The sequence below is a fragment of the Emydura macquarii genome, unplaced genomic scaffold (genome assembly GCF_026122565.2).
Source record: "Emydura macquarii macquarii isolate MOO-44397 ecotype Brisbane River unplaced genomic scaffold, CSIRO-AGI_Emac_v2 contig_1253, whole genome shotgun sequence".
Taxonomy (NCBI): domain Eukaryota; kingdom Metazoa; phylum Chordata; order Testudines; family Chelidae; genus Emydura; species Emydura macquarii.
Window position 1 is genome coordinate 46,531,638 of NW_027131390.1, and position 16,743 is coordinate 46,548,380.

Genomic DNA, 16,743 nt, shown 5'->3' on the forward strand with positions numbered 1-16,743 from the left:
GTAGATTTGTTCCTGTGTTTCTTTAAGGAGTTTCTGAAGTAGATGTTGTAGTTTCTTTTGGTATTCCTCAGTGGGATCAGACGGTAGTGGCTTGTAGAATGTGGTGTTGGAGAGTTGTCTGGCAGCCTCCTGTTCGTAATCCGACTTATTCATGATGACTGCAACATCACTATCTTTCGTTCCTTCAAATTTCCAATCTCTGAGATGCCTCAAACAGCCACCAGAGAATTATTTCCCAATTCCCTTCCCCTCCCCCAGGTGGAATTTCACCCGCAGAATGACACCTGTCCAGAATGGGCAGTGTTCACTCCTGCACCAGTGACAGGGTTTGAGCGCAGATATCTTATGGCTCTACAGAGCCTCAAGTGGGAGGGTTAGGAAGAAGGGACTGGGGAGCTAGGAAGGGGATACGAAGCCCTTGCTTTTCACTCTGGAACGTCCTGAGAGATCCAGCTTTAAAGCTGTAATACTATGTATATAAAAAGCTAGATTAGGTAATTGAAAGAGATATTTTAATTAATTGAACTAATTTTTCTTCCCTCTGAGCCTAGTACAGCTGTAGTCATAGAAACTAAGGCAGCTAGTTTAAAGGTGGAGGGACACAGAAAATAGTCCCAATCACTTTTTAATGAATCCTCCTTAAAATAGTATTTCTGAAACATGTGGCCAGTGCTGTATACTTGCTGGCGTGGAATACATAAAATAACTAAAAGCTTTACTGGTATTCATTTAAGATATTGTAACCCCAGGCTTGAAAAAAATCTTTGCACCACCTCACACATACGTATACAGAGTATTTGTGTTTCATATATTCTCTGTCCTATATATTGGTGGTACTTCAAAAATCGCTAATTGCCTTAGATAATGAACTAAATATGTATGCCCAATAAGCATAGGAAAGTACGTGCATCACTGCAGATACTGAGGTAGCTGGATCTTAAGTTAAACAGGAAAGTGTGTGTGTGTGTGTGGTTTTTTTGGGTGCCTTACAAATTCTTCTTTTCTAAAAACTAAGATTTTTCTCTGACAACAACGCCTCCTGGGGACATGCCTAATTCCACTCTGGAAATGCTTTAACGATGTGAGGAAAAACCAAAAGGCTAAGTAAGGTCCCAAGGGCTTGGTTTTATCCCATAATGCCAAGGGTTACAACCTTATTTAGCCAATCAGTGCTGCCCATTTTCTAAAAAGTGTCTGCATAGTGTTATCCCAAAATAGAGTGGCATGATATGGCTTTTGAAAAATAATGTTATACTATTATGGAGACACTTCACTCACTAGTCCTGAAGTATCAAATTTAGCAATTCCTCCTTGGATTCTGTGCAGTCCAGCTTACCAAGAATGGCCAAGAATACCCGTGGGAACTCAAGGAAAAACATTCATGTTTCAGCACTTGGACAGCTTCAGAATTTTAAAACGATTGAAAGCCACTGGTTTTTAAGTTGGCAACATATAGCCTGCCAAAGAGGAGGCCCTGCCTCTCTGCCAGTATTTATTGTTTTGAAAGAAAAATTAGCCCACAGAATGGTTCTTTTGGGGGAGAGCTCTCATTTGTGAGATGGTTCTAGGAAAATTTACGGCTGCTGTTTAAAAGGGCTTGAAATCAGTCACCACGGCTTGCTGTTGTCCTGCCAAAGACCAATCTGGAAAAGTTTCATTCTCCTGGATTGGGTGTTGTTGCCAGATTCTCAAATAGAAGAACAGTGGTCCAGTAGCCTCCACTGTCTCCATTCAGGAGAGTTGTGATGGAGGACTGGGATAGGCATGTTCGTTCTGAACAGGCTGGCAAAAAGGAGTTTGTTTGCATTGACCAACTGATGGCTAGATGGGTATGACACATGCTCAACATTTTAGCCATTAAAGCATGCACTATGAAATAGAAAGTCCAAATAGTCTGTAGATCCCAGGGGATGGACTTTCCGTAATTCCATTGTAAACGATATGGTAACTAAATTCTGATCTGCAACTGGCCAAGGCTTATATTTATGAGTATGTAAATATAGTTAGATAAATTCTAGCCCTGAAAGTGCGCATCAACTCCTGCTAAATTCAATTACAGGTTTTAAACACACCCGAGGACAGAATTTGGCCATATGTTTGGAAAAATATACAAATGTCCAGTGGGACTCTGGGATTTCACGTTGATAAACCTAATTCAGTGGCAATGCAAATAGTTCACTAAAGGAGGTTGATTGTAACATTTCATGTGGTTGTATCATTCACACGAATATTTATTTAGAGCCAAGTCCTGAACTCCTTAGCAAGTTTTTACTCAGTCCTGCTGGAGGCAAAACTTCCATCGACTCCAATGGGAATTCAGGCTAAGTAAGAACTTGTGGATTTAGACTGGTAAGACTTCCATTAGATTTCAGTTGGGTATGAATCAGACTCTTAGAAGAAATGTTTTTGATTCCAGCTTGATTATTTGGCTTCCTTTGTGTGCAAGTTCAGTAGCAAGAAACAAATATTTTGTCTCATTGTAGGAAACCAGACAAAATACACCTACTTGCCTATTGCTTTAAACATATTAACATTGGCCAAAGGTGGCTACAAACTCCTGTTAATTTTAATGGGGGCTATAGGTGTTCAGCATTTCTTAGGTCCTGGCATTAATAATGACAGCTGTTGCATTTATTTTATATAACCATACTATGTACGCATACATACAGCTGTGGAGCACACCTGCCGAAGAGTGAGGATGAGCAAATTGGCCTTCTACATCTTTTCCAATGGCCAGCTAGTACGTTATGTAAATAAACCAAAATTTATCAAAATTGCACATCAGAGAGCTGGGGCTCCGAGACTTGGTGCTGTGGGTTTTTTTATTGCAGAGTAGATGTAGCCAAAGGGTTCTCACATAACACTTAGACAAGGGCTTGTTTACCAACATAAGCTCAGCCAGACACTGTTGGCTGTTTGTAGCATTTACTCTCTTAGGTCACATAATTGCCTCAGGGCTTAATACGATGGACACTGCATGGTTTTGTTTTTTGTTTTTTGAGCCTTGCATCAGATATAGAGTTAGACTGATCAGCGGCATCAGCTATTTCACTTTACTATTTGGGTCTGTGGGGAAGGCAAGAGCTTCACTATTTTCTACCAGTCACTGAATATAGGAAATCTGGGTATTTTGATGCAGCTGTTCTGGGGCCTTTCATAGTTCACACAGTCTGACTGTACCCCCCTGCATGGTTCTCACCCATTCAACTCTCTCTGCAGGCTAGTGCATGCACATTCAGCATGGAAGGCCTTGCAGTGCAAGAGCCACTGAAGGCTAGCTCCAGAAAAGGATTTAGGCAGCTAACTGCCACGTGAGTCACCTAATCCAAAATCTAGGTCCTCAAAACTCCACTCAATTGCTGCCTAACCCTGGAGGTACCTAAATTACCCAGGTGCCTGCTTTCTGGATGGTAAAGTCCCCTACATTTCTGCTAGTGGGCATATGCCCACAGCCACCTGAGTCCTAACGCCTGCACCTTAGCTCATACCCAAGTTCCAGGAGAATCCTTAAACTAGGCATTGCCCACCTATCTCACCTGCAGAACCAGATCCTGTCGGCACCACCCCACTCCTTTCATTTCTTATTGGCTAACTCAGACAGCTCCCTCCCCTTCCTCCCTCCTGCCCTCCCTCCCCCCGCTTGCTGACTTTTTGTGAAACTCAGCCCCAGGCACCTAACTGTCACTTAAATCACTAGCAGACCCCATGCAGCTTCTGTGGCAGATTCATTTCGCTAAGGAGGGTCTCCTCGACTAGCTATTTTCAAAGCATCCTAGCTTGCTTTTGAAGACCAGTCTATTGCTTATGTTTTCTAAGTTCTAACCGTACCCATGGAGTCAGGACTACCATTTGAATTCCTGCTTTTTGAGGAGCACGTCTGTGGGTGCTTTGGAACCTTTAAAAAATTTACTTAAATTCCCAATAGTGTTTTTAATGCAAAAATAGTGTTTTAAAGCTTCAGAAGTGGGTAACTTGGGCAGAGCAGATCCAGCGTGCAGCTGGGAGAACAGCAATTTTTCACAGCCCTACAAATTTGTCCCTCGGATTCATAACCTTTGTAAAACGATGGTGCCATTTTTGTCTCAGAAATTCATACTACTATACCGTTGTCTCTATACAACACACCTAACAATTGTGAGTGGGATTTTGAAAAGTTGAGTACTCCACGTTGAGTACTAAATCTGCATCTGCTGAAATCACTGGTAAAGCGCCTGCTGACTTTAAGGGGAGCCAGAGTTAGGAAAATGCGGCGTGCTCTTAAAAACCTGATCCCACGTAGTTAAAATTTGCACCATCAATGTCGTACATTTTTAGATTAAAATATGCATGTACAAATAGATGCATATTTTAGGATTGTATGTGTATGCTTAATATCAAATGTGGTTTTGGTTACATCCTACTTTTGATTGTTTATAGTACAGGATTTTTCAAGATTATTGTAAAGCAGCACTTAACAATTTACAGATCTGCGAGGGGGGAAATGAACTTGCTGAAAGCTGGTTGGAAAAGCAACATGGCCACAAGCCAGCTATTGCTGTAGAGCTGCTCAAGCCCTGGGAAGAACATCATGTGAAAATTTTCATGGACGAACAAGTTTCTCTCTGCCCTCTCCCTCCCTCCCCCCCCCCCCCCCAAGCTCTACTCCTGCATTCCAAACCCAGCTCTGCCACTGACTTGTTTTGTGCACTTGAGCTTGTTACTTGAACTCTCTGGTGAAATGGAGAGGGAAGGATGTTGCAAGGAAAACTCGATTGGTTAATGTGTGTTAAAGCATTCTGCAAAGATAAATTACTGGGCAGGTATTCATGAGTATTTAGTGTTGCCTTCCCTCCACTGTTATGTCCCTGGGGCTGGATGGTGGACGAGTGGAATTGGGTCAGCTGTGGAGTCGGATTGACCATTAGCGCTGTGAACAGGGGAGTGAGTGGCACTTTCAAGGCTATGGAACATAGTATAGTCTGGCTAAAAGCTTGATGGTTTACATTGCTGGATTTGTCAGATGACAGGGAAGCTACTGTGAAAATGGCAGTAGGTCAGCAATCTTCTGGCTAGCCTTGTTAGGAAATGGGGACCCCACGGTGCTACTGCTCTGAGCTGATTGCAAAACGAGTGTGAAAAGTGGTGTGAAAAGAGATTTAAGAAAAAAGGATTTGAAGGCACGGGCAGTCTGGGAGCCAAATCCAAAGCTCATCAACGTCTATAGGCGTCTTTCCTTTGAAGTTAGTGGGCTTTGGATCAGGCCGTAAATGAAATTCTGCCAATGTTTGGAAAATAGCATTTAAATGAGAAGTTATTTCCAACTATTCTAGCGTAGAAGGGCCCGATCTGGCCCCATTGCAGTCAATGGGCTTTTTATCATTGTTTTCAATGGGCGTGGGAACAGGCTCATGTACTTTGTGTATGTATATATGTATATAATACACATAAATGCATACAGTGGAGACTACTAAAAAACAAAGGAGTTACTGAGATTTCAGAAATCCACATTACAAGGTATAGTTTTCTTCATGGCAGATCTGGCAAAATATACTCAAAATTTTCAGATGTTGCCATGGTAAACTAGGGGTTGTGAATCTGTTACACTCCCAGTTATTACAGTCCCAGCCTGGATAAGCCCCACAGCAGCTCCGTCTTACCAGGCCTCAACAACAGCCACCTTCCTTAGATCACACCTTGCTTCTCCACTGCGTTCCCTTTCCCCCTTCCTAGGTGCTCCATATCCTGGCAACACACTGGTAATGCTCTGATGTTCCCTTAAGAGTGATACATGTTGGCAACTGTAGACTACAGGGTTTTATTTTTAGGTTCTAGTGACATTATAAACACAAGAGCAAAGTTCAAGTAGTTTGAGCATGTTGCTAAAGTAACCAAAATAACTTTGAGGGGTTATTTTGAGGGCACTGTACCCCAGTGCCAATATGTGGGAAGGTAAACCAAATTCCATGACGGTAAGATCTTAGTGAGTAACTCTGGAATCTCCAAGAACCTCAGAGCATCCTACCCACGCTGGTCAACTTTTGCTGAAGAGAGTCACAGGACTGGAATGCTTTGGGGCAGTGTAGGTCAAACTGTGATATATTTGCTGATCTGTATGAGGAAAGTTTGCTGAGGCTCTGTTAATATGATACCAGCTTCTAGCCAACCCTCAACTTAATGGAGCCTTCATTCCAAATTAAAAACAAAACACGATGGTGTAAATAATAATAAAAAAATCCAAAACAGATAAGTGGATACAAATGTACTGAAAAAGATAAGTTGACGTGGCCTTTTAATGTGGCATATAATGTCACTTAGGCCTGGCTAGATTATTTACCACTGAAACTAGAGAACAACAATTAAAATGGATAATTGATTGAGGGTTACATTTTTTCCATCTAAAGCTCACTGAGAATTAGTTGAATTACGACCCAGGACTCACTCCCATATTTTTTTCAGCAAGGTAAGTATGAAGGAGCCTTCTGGGACACTGAGGAAAGAAACTCTGGCTCATCTCTTGCTTGCCCTTGTACACACAAGTAGCCCAGTTAAAACTGATTCTGCTTTCAACTATGAGGAGTAGTCAAGCTCCTAAAACAGTGCTTTGCTGTTGTGGGAGGTGGCTGAGCTTTATGGTGGTTGCCATGCACAATAAAAGGTCTCCCTCTTGATATTAGAACATCAGAATGGCCATACTGGGTCAGACCAATGGTCCATCCAGCCCAGCATCCTGTCTTCTGACAGTGGCCAATGCCAGGTGCTTCCGAGGGAATGAATAGAACAGGTAATCATCAAGTAATTCATCCCGTAAGCCATTCCCAGCCTCTGGCAAACAGCAATCCCTGCCTATCCTGGCTAATAGCCGTTGATGGACCTGTCCTCCAGGAACTTATCTAGTTTTTTTTTTTTTTAACCCTGTTATAGTCTTGGCCTTCACAACATCCTCTGGCAAGGAGTTCCACAGGTTGACTGTGTGTTGTGTGAAGAAATACTTCCTTTTGTTCATTTTTAACCTGCTGCCTATTAATTTCATTTAGTGACTACCTCGTTCTTGTGTTATGAGAAGCAGTAAATAACACTTCCTTCTTTACTTTCTCCACACCAGTCATGATTTTATAGACCTTTATCATATCCCCCCTTACTCATCTCTTTTCCAAGCTGAAAAGTCCCAGGCTTATTAATCTCTTCTCATATGGAAGCTGTTCCATACCCCTAATTGGTTTGTTGCCCTTTTCTGTACATTTTCCAATTCCGATGCATCTTTTTTGAGATGGGGCGACCAGATCTGCAGGCAGTATTCAAGTGGGCATATCATGGATTTATATAGAGGCAATATAATATTTTCTGTCTTATTATCTATCCATTTCCTAATGATTCTTCACAACATTGTTCGCTTTTTTGATGTCCGCTGCACATTTCTCACTCTTTCCTTTGCAAGGAAGCAGCTTTGGAGCAGGTTCGGCAAATCCCCTGAGCTCCCCTATTTTGGGCAAACAAACACTGCCATAGCGAAGGAAGGAAGGAATAATGGTGAGTGGACAAGATGAGGAGCAGAAGATAACAGGAAAATCACCATTTACAGGGAGTTACAAGAAGGCACAGAGATTTGTTTAGCATCCCGGCAAATAGATATATCATGAGGCCGTTTGTCTGCATGCAATAGACACAGGGCCTTGTAAATAACTAATGGACAATGCTTGATTGGTGAATGTGCCCATACATAAAGACCCGTCCTCCACAACCCCTAGATAGGCAAATGCTCCCACCGAGGAGTTCAACTACAGCAAAGTCATCTAAAAGGTTTGTGTGTGTGTTGTAGCTAAATACACCACAGCAGCTGCCTTTGCAAATGGCAAACTAAAGTTGTCTAGATACAAAGAGACCTCAAATGATTAAACATGACGGGGGTAGGTGGGAAGTCAAATCAGTCTGTGAGTTTCTAAGCAACCTCTGCATTTTTCACTCTGTGGAGGTTTTTCCCTCTTCTAGCGCACCCGCCTCCCCCCCCCACTTCTTTTTTTTTTTTCCGCTTGAACTGCCTCTCAGCTAGTCTTCAAACATGTCAGCTGTTAAGGACATGGGCCAACAAAGAAAAGGAAATGGTTTCCAAGCAACAGGAACTACACCACAGTTCTCCGAATTGATTGTAGCCCTCTGCCTCAGATCTCCTTTTATTCATTCATTCTCCAGGGTGGCAGTTCTCTGCATGCTCCATCAGCGATCAGAGAACTAGACACCTACAGCGTCATTTCAGTACAAAAGGCACATGGAGCATTATCTCACAGCAATAGGCCCATGGAAATACAGCCTCTGAAGATACACCCACAGGTCTCCGTGGTTTAAATAACAGACCCTGAGTGGGGGGCTGTAAGTATCACTGTCTGTAAGTATCTTGGTCTGACTGTGAGTGACTAGGATTTGAAAACCTGAGTGCTTTACTGTGGTCAGAACTGGTTGAAGTCCCCTCAGGTGTAGGCCAGTGTCTCGTTTGCACATTTCAGATCACTTACTGCCTTGGAGTGTTCTGACGATGCTGTTGGTTAGACTGGGTGCTCCCCTATTGAACAGCATTTTCGTTGGAAGTATCACCACCAAATGTGATGATCTGAGAGGTGGCGCTGTACCCAGCCCTGCACTGATCTCCACAGGTGTAGGGATGAGGGGAAGAAAAGCAGGAGTTTGGAGGTTCACCTGAACCTCTTTGGAATGTAGAATTGAGATGTCATGAGAACCTCTCTGGAGGTGTTTACAATGTGAGTGAATGAGTCACCTTAATTATCCCCCCTCACTGTTCTAGTTTCTGAAGGAGCTGTGATAACCCTTCCCCTTGGACTAGAACACAATCATACTTCCCTGGCCCACAGTGAAACAAACTTAATACAATATGTTCCCCCCAAGATACTGCATGCAGTTGCAATGCCTGGCACCGGTGCCTAGTGGGTGGCATTAACAAGAAATGCTATTTTAACCAAAAACTCTTCCTCCACTTACCCACTGACATGGAGGAAAACACCCAGGATGTGAGGTGCCCACATTCTTACTGGGCTGTATCCCTGAAGACAGCTGAATTGCACACTGTGCGCTGGGCTAGTTCCTTTGCTCTGAATTAGAGCAACTCAAGGGCTGCTAATGACCCTAAGCAGCCAAAATTACAGCCATAGGCACTGGACACCCACCCTTTGCCTTGATATGCCACAACAGATAAGGGGTGGTGTTGAAGGCTCGGTGCCACTGGAGAATCACTCTTTCCTGGAGGTGACCTTCCTGATGCTGGATTCGTTGGGCATAAGGCCCGTTTGCATAGGTGACAGAGCGCAATACGGCCCTGCCACAAAAGAAAATCTGTTCTGCTCTTTTGCCATCTTTCTCACATGCCATGCCATGCCCTTTTCAAAACTTCCTTTTGCCCTGCGTCCCGCCCCAGCATGCACGGTGATCTTCCCTTCGTGTGAGCCACGGGCCAGTCATCCCAGAGCCCAAGCCCAGGACACTTCCAGAGAAGGAAATTGGAGAATGAAGAACACAGTTCAACCAGTGAAAGTTTGGAAGTCATAAAACCAGAGCCCGGCAGCGCTGTAGGATACAGTGGTTAATATTTAGCAGCTCTTGCTTTACGCCTTTCCCCCTGAGAGAAATTCGGAAATGCATCCTGCTTAGAAATGCTGCTGCTCAGATGAGGGGACCCTAAGGTTTTCTGGACTCCTTTTTCTTTCCTTGGGGCTAGACAGAGCCTTTCAGCACAGCCCTGAGCAGTGGGTGGTGCGCCAGCTGTCCCCCACCCCTCAGAGGCAGTAGCCCCACACACACCTTTGCTCCATCTGGGTGTTTTGAGGAAGAGAGAGAAGAAGTGGGAGAGGAAGAAGGGTTAAGGGGAAGATGAGAAGGGAGTAATGTGTTGCGACCCCTTGCAAGGGGACAGTCTGCTCCCCCTTGCACCTGGCCAGCAGCTGTGCTCACTGAATGGGGATGGAGCCGTGGCTTCCAGGGGCCGTGCTTCACGCCGGACCCAAGACATGGGGGTGGGGAAGCCTTGCTTCCTCATACCCCTTGTTCAGGCAAAGATGACAAGGGATGGTCTACCCTTTGGGTTTATGACTAGAGACCTTTGCGTGAAGCCAGCGTCTCCCCCTAGGAGTTCATTTGCTCCTGCTTGTGTCCACCCCAGGGAATCTTTGTATTAATGTAGATGGAATAAAAGGGCTCAAAGAGTCAAATGCCCCAAAACTGCCCAACATGAAACTGTGTTAAACAAGATCTGGGGTTTGGCATCTGGAGACCTCAGACTGCTTAGTACCAAACACATCATCTAACATCCTTTGAGCCCCGTATTAAAGATACCGAAAAGAAGGGAAAATAGCTAAATCATTTGAAATACAAAGCGTTACAGGAGGCTTTCATTTTAACAGACTCCCGTGTTCCCGTTCCCTTTATCAGGAGCCAGCCTTTAAAAGGAAAAGTCCTCTTATCTGACAGTCTTGTGGATGGTTTTGGAGATAGTAATAACTGTCCTTCTGGGGAAGAGAGAAGAAGTTAGTTGAGATGGCTGGTGCCTGCGTTGCTGCTGCTGTTGAAGTCCGATCCCATTTCCTAGAAGGCAAAACAAGCTAAACGTTCAAAAGGGGAGAGAAAAAGAGTAACAAAGATAGAAAATGCAGCTTCTGTCTCTGGCACTGACTCTCACTTGCAACCTCACTACTGAAAAACACAGGCCCAGCACATGGTTTTATCAGCCACTTTGAGATCTGTCAGGGGTGGTTTTTTTCCTCTCTCCCTCTCCCCAGGAAAAGAAGATTGTGCAATGAAGTCTCTTGTTTTGGTAGTGTGTGTCTTTATTATTATCTATTATTATTATTATTATAGTAAATATGTCTGTGGCTCTGTGTTTATGCTAAAGAAGGCAAATTCACAGAAATGTGCCTGGCACTTGGAGTGGAAAAGAGTGAGACTGGTGTTAGTCTTTAGTTTCTGGGGCACGGGACCGGCCCCCCAGACAGTTCTCTCTCCTGCAGAGACAAGCTTTGCTCTTACTGTTGAGAGTTCCATTGTGTCAGAAGAGTTGGGTACCACAGTCTTTGTACTGGAGTTTTAGATACCCTGGAGCACTTTACAAATAAGGAACGAGACCGTGAATGTGAATAGAAGTTTTATGGGAAGCCAGTACAGAGAGTGAAGGACAGGCTTGATATATTTGCAATGGCCTTTGCTGCTGAGGAGACATGCTACAGAGTTCTGAACTAGGTGGAGTTTCCTAAGGCTTCATGCCCAGGTACGTCTTATTGCTGTAGTCCAGCCGAAAGGTGATGAAGGCATGAATAACTGAGGCCAGGTCTTCATCTTCCAGGATGGGACAGAATTTCCTAGCCAAGTGGAGATGGTAGAAGGTGTTAGTCACAGCTGTTGCTATGTGGGAGCTCAGCATCAGTGAGGAATACAAGAGTCCTATTAGACTACAGACCAACAGTGGGTGTGTGCCTTCAACCAAGGAAGACTGCACCATGGCTGCAAGATCTTCCAGATACTTTCCTCTGCCCACCAGCATCATCTTGGTCTTGCTCTGGTTCAGTTTTGGCCTGAGACGATGAGTTCTCCATCCAAGAGCTGATTTCATCCAAGGAGTGGTCCATTTTGGTGCCTGTGTTGTGTGTCTTTGGCATATTGCTGGCACTTGAGTCCATCTCATCTGACAAGGTCACCTAGTGGTTGTGTGTAGATGTTGAAGACTGGGGAGAGAATTGAGCCTTGTTGAACTCCACACATGAGGGGTCTAGTGGTGGAATTGATGCAGTTTCCCATTGCTACTCATTGGGTGCATCTGTCCAGGAAGGAATCGAACCATTGTAGTGCATGACCTTGGCACCCTGCCACCTCTCTCAGATGAGACAGAAGAATCCCATGGTCAGCAGTGTTGAATGCTGCAGATAGATCCAGGAGGATGAGAATGGATATCTGTCCTCTACCCATTCACAAGAGGAAATAATCCATCAGTGTTATTAAAGCGGTTTTGGTTGTGTGTCCTGGCCTGAATCCAGATTGTGCTGGGTCTAGAATGTTGGCTTCAGCTAGATGAGCTTGTAGTTGGTCTTTTTGCAAGCTTCTCTAAGAGCAGGCTCAGAAATGGGTCTTTGAGACAGGGTGATAATTGGCTAGAACTGAAATATCTTAGGTGGGCTCTTTCACTGTTGGCCAGACTATTGCGTGTTTGAAGAAGGAAGGGAAGATACGTTCTCTCAGTGAGGCATTGGCTGTTTTGGTCAGGAGTGGCAATTGTTCATGACTCGTTTTCATGAACCAGGATGGACCTTGGTCGGATTCACAAGTCTTGGGTCAAGACTCCTTTAGGATGTCAAGAACTTCTTGGGGAGTGAGTGTACTGAACTCTGGGTGTGCAGACGGGCTGTCGGTTGGTGGGTATAGATGGAGCAGATCCATGGTGTTTGAGAAGCCTTCCCCAGTGTGAAGCAGGATGACAGTTCTTCGCAGAGCTTTGTACTGGGCTCTGATGCAGATTCTAGGTACTCAGCGGTTTACCACCTTGGATAACTCTTTGGGGAGGGATTTGGCAGCCTCATTGGAGGTTGATTGGAAGGTTCTCTTGGCCTGTAATACACTCAGCATAGGCTTTGAAGAATAAGTTACATTTCATCCTGTCTGAATCAGCCTTTCTTTTCCCATCATTGGTGCTTGAGTTTCTGCCTTTCTCTCTTCATCCAGTGCAGTGTATCAGAAAACCAAGGAGATCTCTGTGGGGATGAGGAGGAAGGATCCATTGGGGAGCCCAAGCGTAAGTGGCCAAGACCAGTGTAGAATGGTAACAATTCACCAGGTCCTCAACTCCTCATCCTGTGGATGGGGTGCAGCTGTCCTTTAGCATGCTTTGGAATTTGTTGGAGTGTATGAGTCTTTTTGTAATCGAATCAGGATCATTGGTCTGTCGTGTTGCCTGGGCACTGGAAGGTCTCTGACCCCTGCCTTAATGAGGTGATGGTTTGTCCAAGACAGTGGCTGGGTTGTGATGTCCTCTGTCTTGATATCTAGACCAAAAATTCCACCCAGCGTGTGAGTTGCTGTGTGGGTTGGACCATAGAGAAGGAGGCAAGTGAGAAGATGAATTTGCGGGCCTTTACATCGATAGCCTTGTGGATGTGTGTGTTGAAATCTCCTAGGACAAGAAGTCTGGGATTTTTCACCGCTTTTTCTTCATCAACATCTCTTAGATTATGTGAATATTTTCCCCCAAAGTCCTCACACAAAAAAGAAAAAAAAAAAATCAGGAAGAATGGTTTGTATAGCTGGTCATTTTGTAAGATTGGTGTAAATAAAAATCAAGGTTCTACTGTGTTGATGGTCAGAGAAACCCACCCCAGAAAACCTTGATACTTTTTTACGCTGATTAAATTTAGGAAAGATATTACATATTGGTTACCACTAATTTTTGCAGTGTGCTTAATTTGTCAAAATAATACATTTTAACACAGATTTAATATAATATTCTTTCTAGACTTTGCAGAATTAGCCATGAATTTTTATTGGTCTGCAGTTGAGGGAATAAAAGACTTGTCCTGTTGACAAATGTTTCAAAGGATTATTAAATAAAGTGTACTGTAATATGTAATATGAATAAGTGGGGGTCTTTCATATCAAAAGGGCCTTTTTGTACCCCTTAATAAAATAACTAGTAACAAAGATTACAATCAAATAAACTAGTTAGCCAGGTCCCCACACATCCACCCAAAATTCAGATTATAAATGGTATAGAATTTCCAATCTGACAACAGCACAATTTGGAAAGGAAAAGTTTCGCATTCATCTGGCTGTCTTGTGAATCTGAAATCCTGTCTGCTTCCTGCTAACACAAAGAATTGTGGTTTTAGGGGCTCATTAGCCAACAGTGAGTCAGAGCTGGTGATGGCTGCTGTTCTCAAGCATGCTGTAAATGTACGGTGAAGGCATTTCAGTCCAATGGTGACGTTGGCTGATCTTTTTCTAAGCACTGATTTGTTTTGTTTTCCTCATAAATCCATGCTCTACGGCTCTTTGGAGTGTGTCTTTGAAGAACAAGTTAGCACAGTGAACGCCTCTTGCTGTTCTTGCCTTGACATTTTTGCATTATTGCTCAGCCAAACATGAAGCACTTGTGGTCCCGTCAACTCAGGCTGTGACTGCATCCGATCCCACAAGCTCAGCAGTCTCAAATCATGGGCTTGTTACGTGCTCCAAAGACCAATGGGTATTGAGGGTCCCTTCATCTCCCAGGATCCAGCCCTCAGACTTGACCAATAGTGCCCAGTGTAACTAGAACTGAGAGCCCTAATTTTCAAAGGTGCTAAGCATCTACAGCTGCTAAAGAGAGCATCTCTGACTAGCCAGACTGAGGTGTCTTAGCTCACTCTGTTTGGTGAATGATAGTTCTGAACTCCGTCTTGCTTTCTGACTAATGCCTTCTTCTTTTCCAGCTCCTACGGCGAGCTCACCAACTGCACCCTCCTGATAGCCAAGAAACTCAATTGCTTTTGGCCGAACCAGCTGGTGGACGAGTTCTTCATAGCCATTCATAAGCACTATTTCAAAAACTGTTCCCTCTCTGGGAGGTCTCTGCATGACCCGCCAAATAACATCCTCTGCCCGTTCCTGGTGGTCCCCATCCTCATCACCCTGCTCATGACGGCGCTGGTGGTGTGGCGGAGCCAGCAGAGCGAGGGCATTGTGTAAACTAGCATGCCCGGGCTCTCACTAAGTCAGTAGAGACCTGCCTTCCTGTGGACTAATCCTTCTCTGTTCGACGCAGTGAGCCCTTGGGGAATCAGCAGCACATTGGAAGCCCCCAGACAAGACTGCTTTGGTGAACAGCTTTATAACCTTATGGCAAAACATGGAGAGAGAGCAGTGCACATTTGATGTTTAACACTGTCTTGACCAGAGAGGTGTGCTGTAACGGCATACATTTCCTCTGGATAACAACCCTTTCTCTGGGCAGAGAGAACATGCTTTGGACAAAAGCTACTTCTCAATAATTATTACTCTCAGTAACTGCAGCACTTCTTGCAAGCCAATTACTTGGTCATTTTAAAAGTCATTTATGAGACAATTAATTGAAATAGTATATACATGTTAAAAGATTAGTATTTACGCACCTAACCAATAATCAGCCACAGGATGGATCTGGTGAGGTACCATTCTGTAGACATAATCTAATTATTATAATTTATATCTTGGAAAGTTTTGGCTTAAATGCTTCTGAAGTCTGTCGTTGTTAATTAAAGAACTCTTGATTACTTTGCAATCCGCTGTTGTCAGTTTTTGTTTATGATGTACTGAAATATTGCAGCGCTGCCTAGATACATAGGAGCCTGACTTTTCATGGGTAAGAGATTTTTTGCACGTTATTTCCTACAGTTGCATAGAATCATAGAACTGTAGAAATGTAGGCTCAGAAGGGACCCTGAAAGGTCATCAAATCCAGCCCCCTGCACTGAGGCAGGACCAAGCAAACTTCAACCATCCTTTGACAGGTGTTTGTCCAACTTGCTCTTAAAAACCTCCTCTGATGGGGATTCCACAACCTCCCTTAGCAGCCTGTTCCAGAGCTTAAGTTCCCTGACAGTGAGAGAGTTTTTCCTAAGATCTAAAGCCTATTTAAAGACCTTAGCCAAGACCAGAGTCCCATAGTGCCAGGTACTGTACATACATAATAAGAGGCAGTCCTTGCCCCGGAGAGCTTGCAGTCTCAACCGGGGAATGGGGAAAAAGAAACATTTTTTCATGGGGAACTGAGGCACAGATAGATTTAAGTGACTTACCCAAGGTCAGACAGAGAATTTGTGGCAGAGTTGGGAACTGAATACAGCCTAAAGCCTAGTGTGGGGCCATCACAACAATACCGTTCTTCCTTCTTTGTGGCCCCCTTCAGGAGGAAAAGTGCTATACACCTGTTCGCATGAGTAATTATCAAAAGCATTACTGGCAAATTCGTTCCACTCTAGAATCTTATTCATGAGATTTCTGACCGCCTCGGAGATTGACAGGCAGTGTTAAAACACACGCACTCTGCCTCCCTCTCTCCCTCCACAAGCACGGAGCCAGTCATAGAAAGTGTCACATTTCATAGTCCCTGAACATCGTAGATGAGAATGGAGGCAGGAAGCAATGGAGCAAAATGCAGTGAGACATGGCGCCAACAGAGGGGACTGGCACAGCAGTTCGTTACAGCTAAAGCACTGCTTGTTCCTAAGAGAATAAACTCTTGGAAGCAGACCCCTTGTTCCCGTGGCAGCGGTTGCTCCTGCAGCAGGTTGTTTTCCTGGATTAATTTTCCTCCCCTAATTTTAGTGTGCGGACAGTTGAGCCAATGTTGAGACCTCCAAAATATCAGTTTTCCAGTAACTTACTTGTAGTGTACTGAGAGGCAGCTTCAGTATTGGAAAGCTCTCCTCATTGTAGGGTGATCAGGCAGCAAGCATGAAAAATTGGGACGGGGGTGGGGGGTAATAGGCGCCTATATAAGAAAAAGACCCAAATATCGGGACTGTCCCTATAAAAATGGGACATCTGGTCACCCACCTCATCTCCACCGGCTCTCCAGCTGGCTGTTATAATGAGCCCTGTTCTTCCTCTAGGCTGCTAGCCTCCATCCCTGTCCCTCTGGAGGGGTGGGAGGAACAGCAGCTGCTGCTGGAGCCTGGAGGAGCTGCCATGATCAGCTGCTGACGGAGAGATCCTGGCTCCAGCCTCTCTGGCAGAGAGGTGGGTACCTGTACCAGCCGCTAGGCG

The 16,743-nt window shown here is 44.4% G+C and overlaps 1 protein-coding gene across 3 annotated transcripts in view; it reads left to right on the plus strand.

Moving 5' to 3' along the window:
* The window catches only part of RAMP1 (receptor activity modifying protein 1), a 119,226-nt gene extending 103,970 nt beyond the window's left edge, over window positions 1–15,256 (plus strand). For all 3 annotated transcript variants that reach the window (XM_067549805.1, XM_067549806.1, XM_067549804.1), the window contains one exon: window positions 14,430–15,256. In XM_067549805.1, the coding sequence (XP_067405906.1) occupies window positions 14,430–14,685 (256 nt within the window). In that variant the 3' untranslated portion in view covers window positions 14,686–15,256. The remainder of the gene's footprint in view (window positions 1–14,429) is intronic.
* The last annotated feature ends 1,487 nt before the right edge of the window (window positions 15,257–16,743 follow it).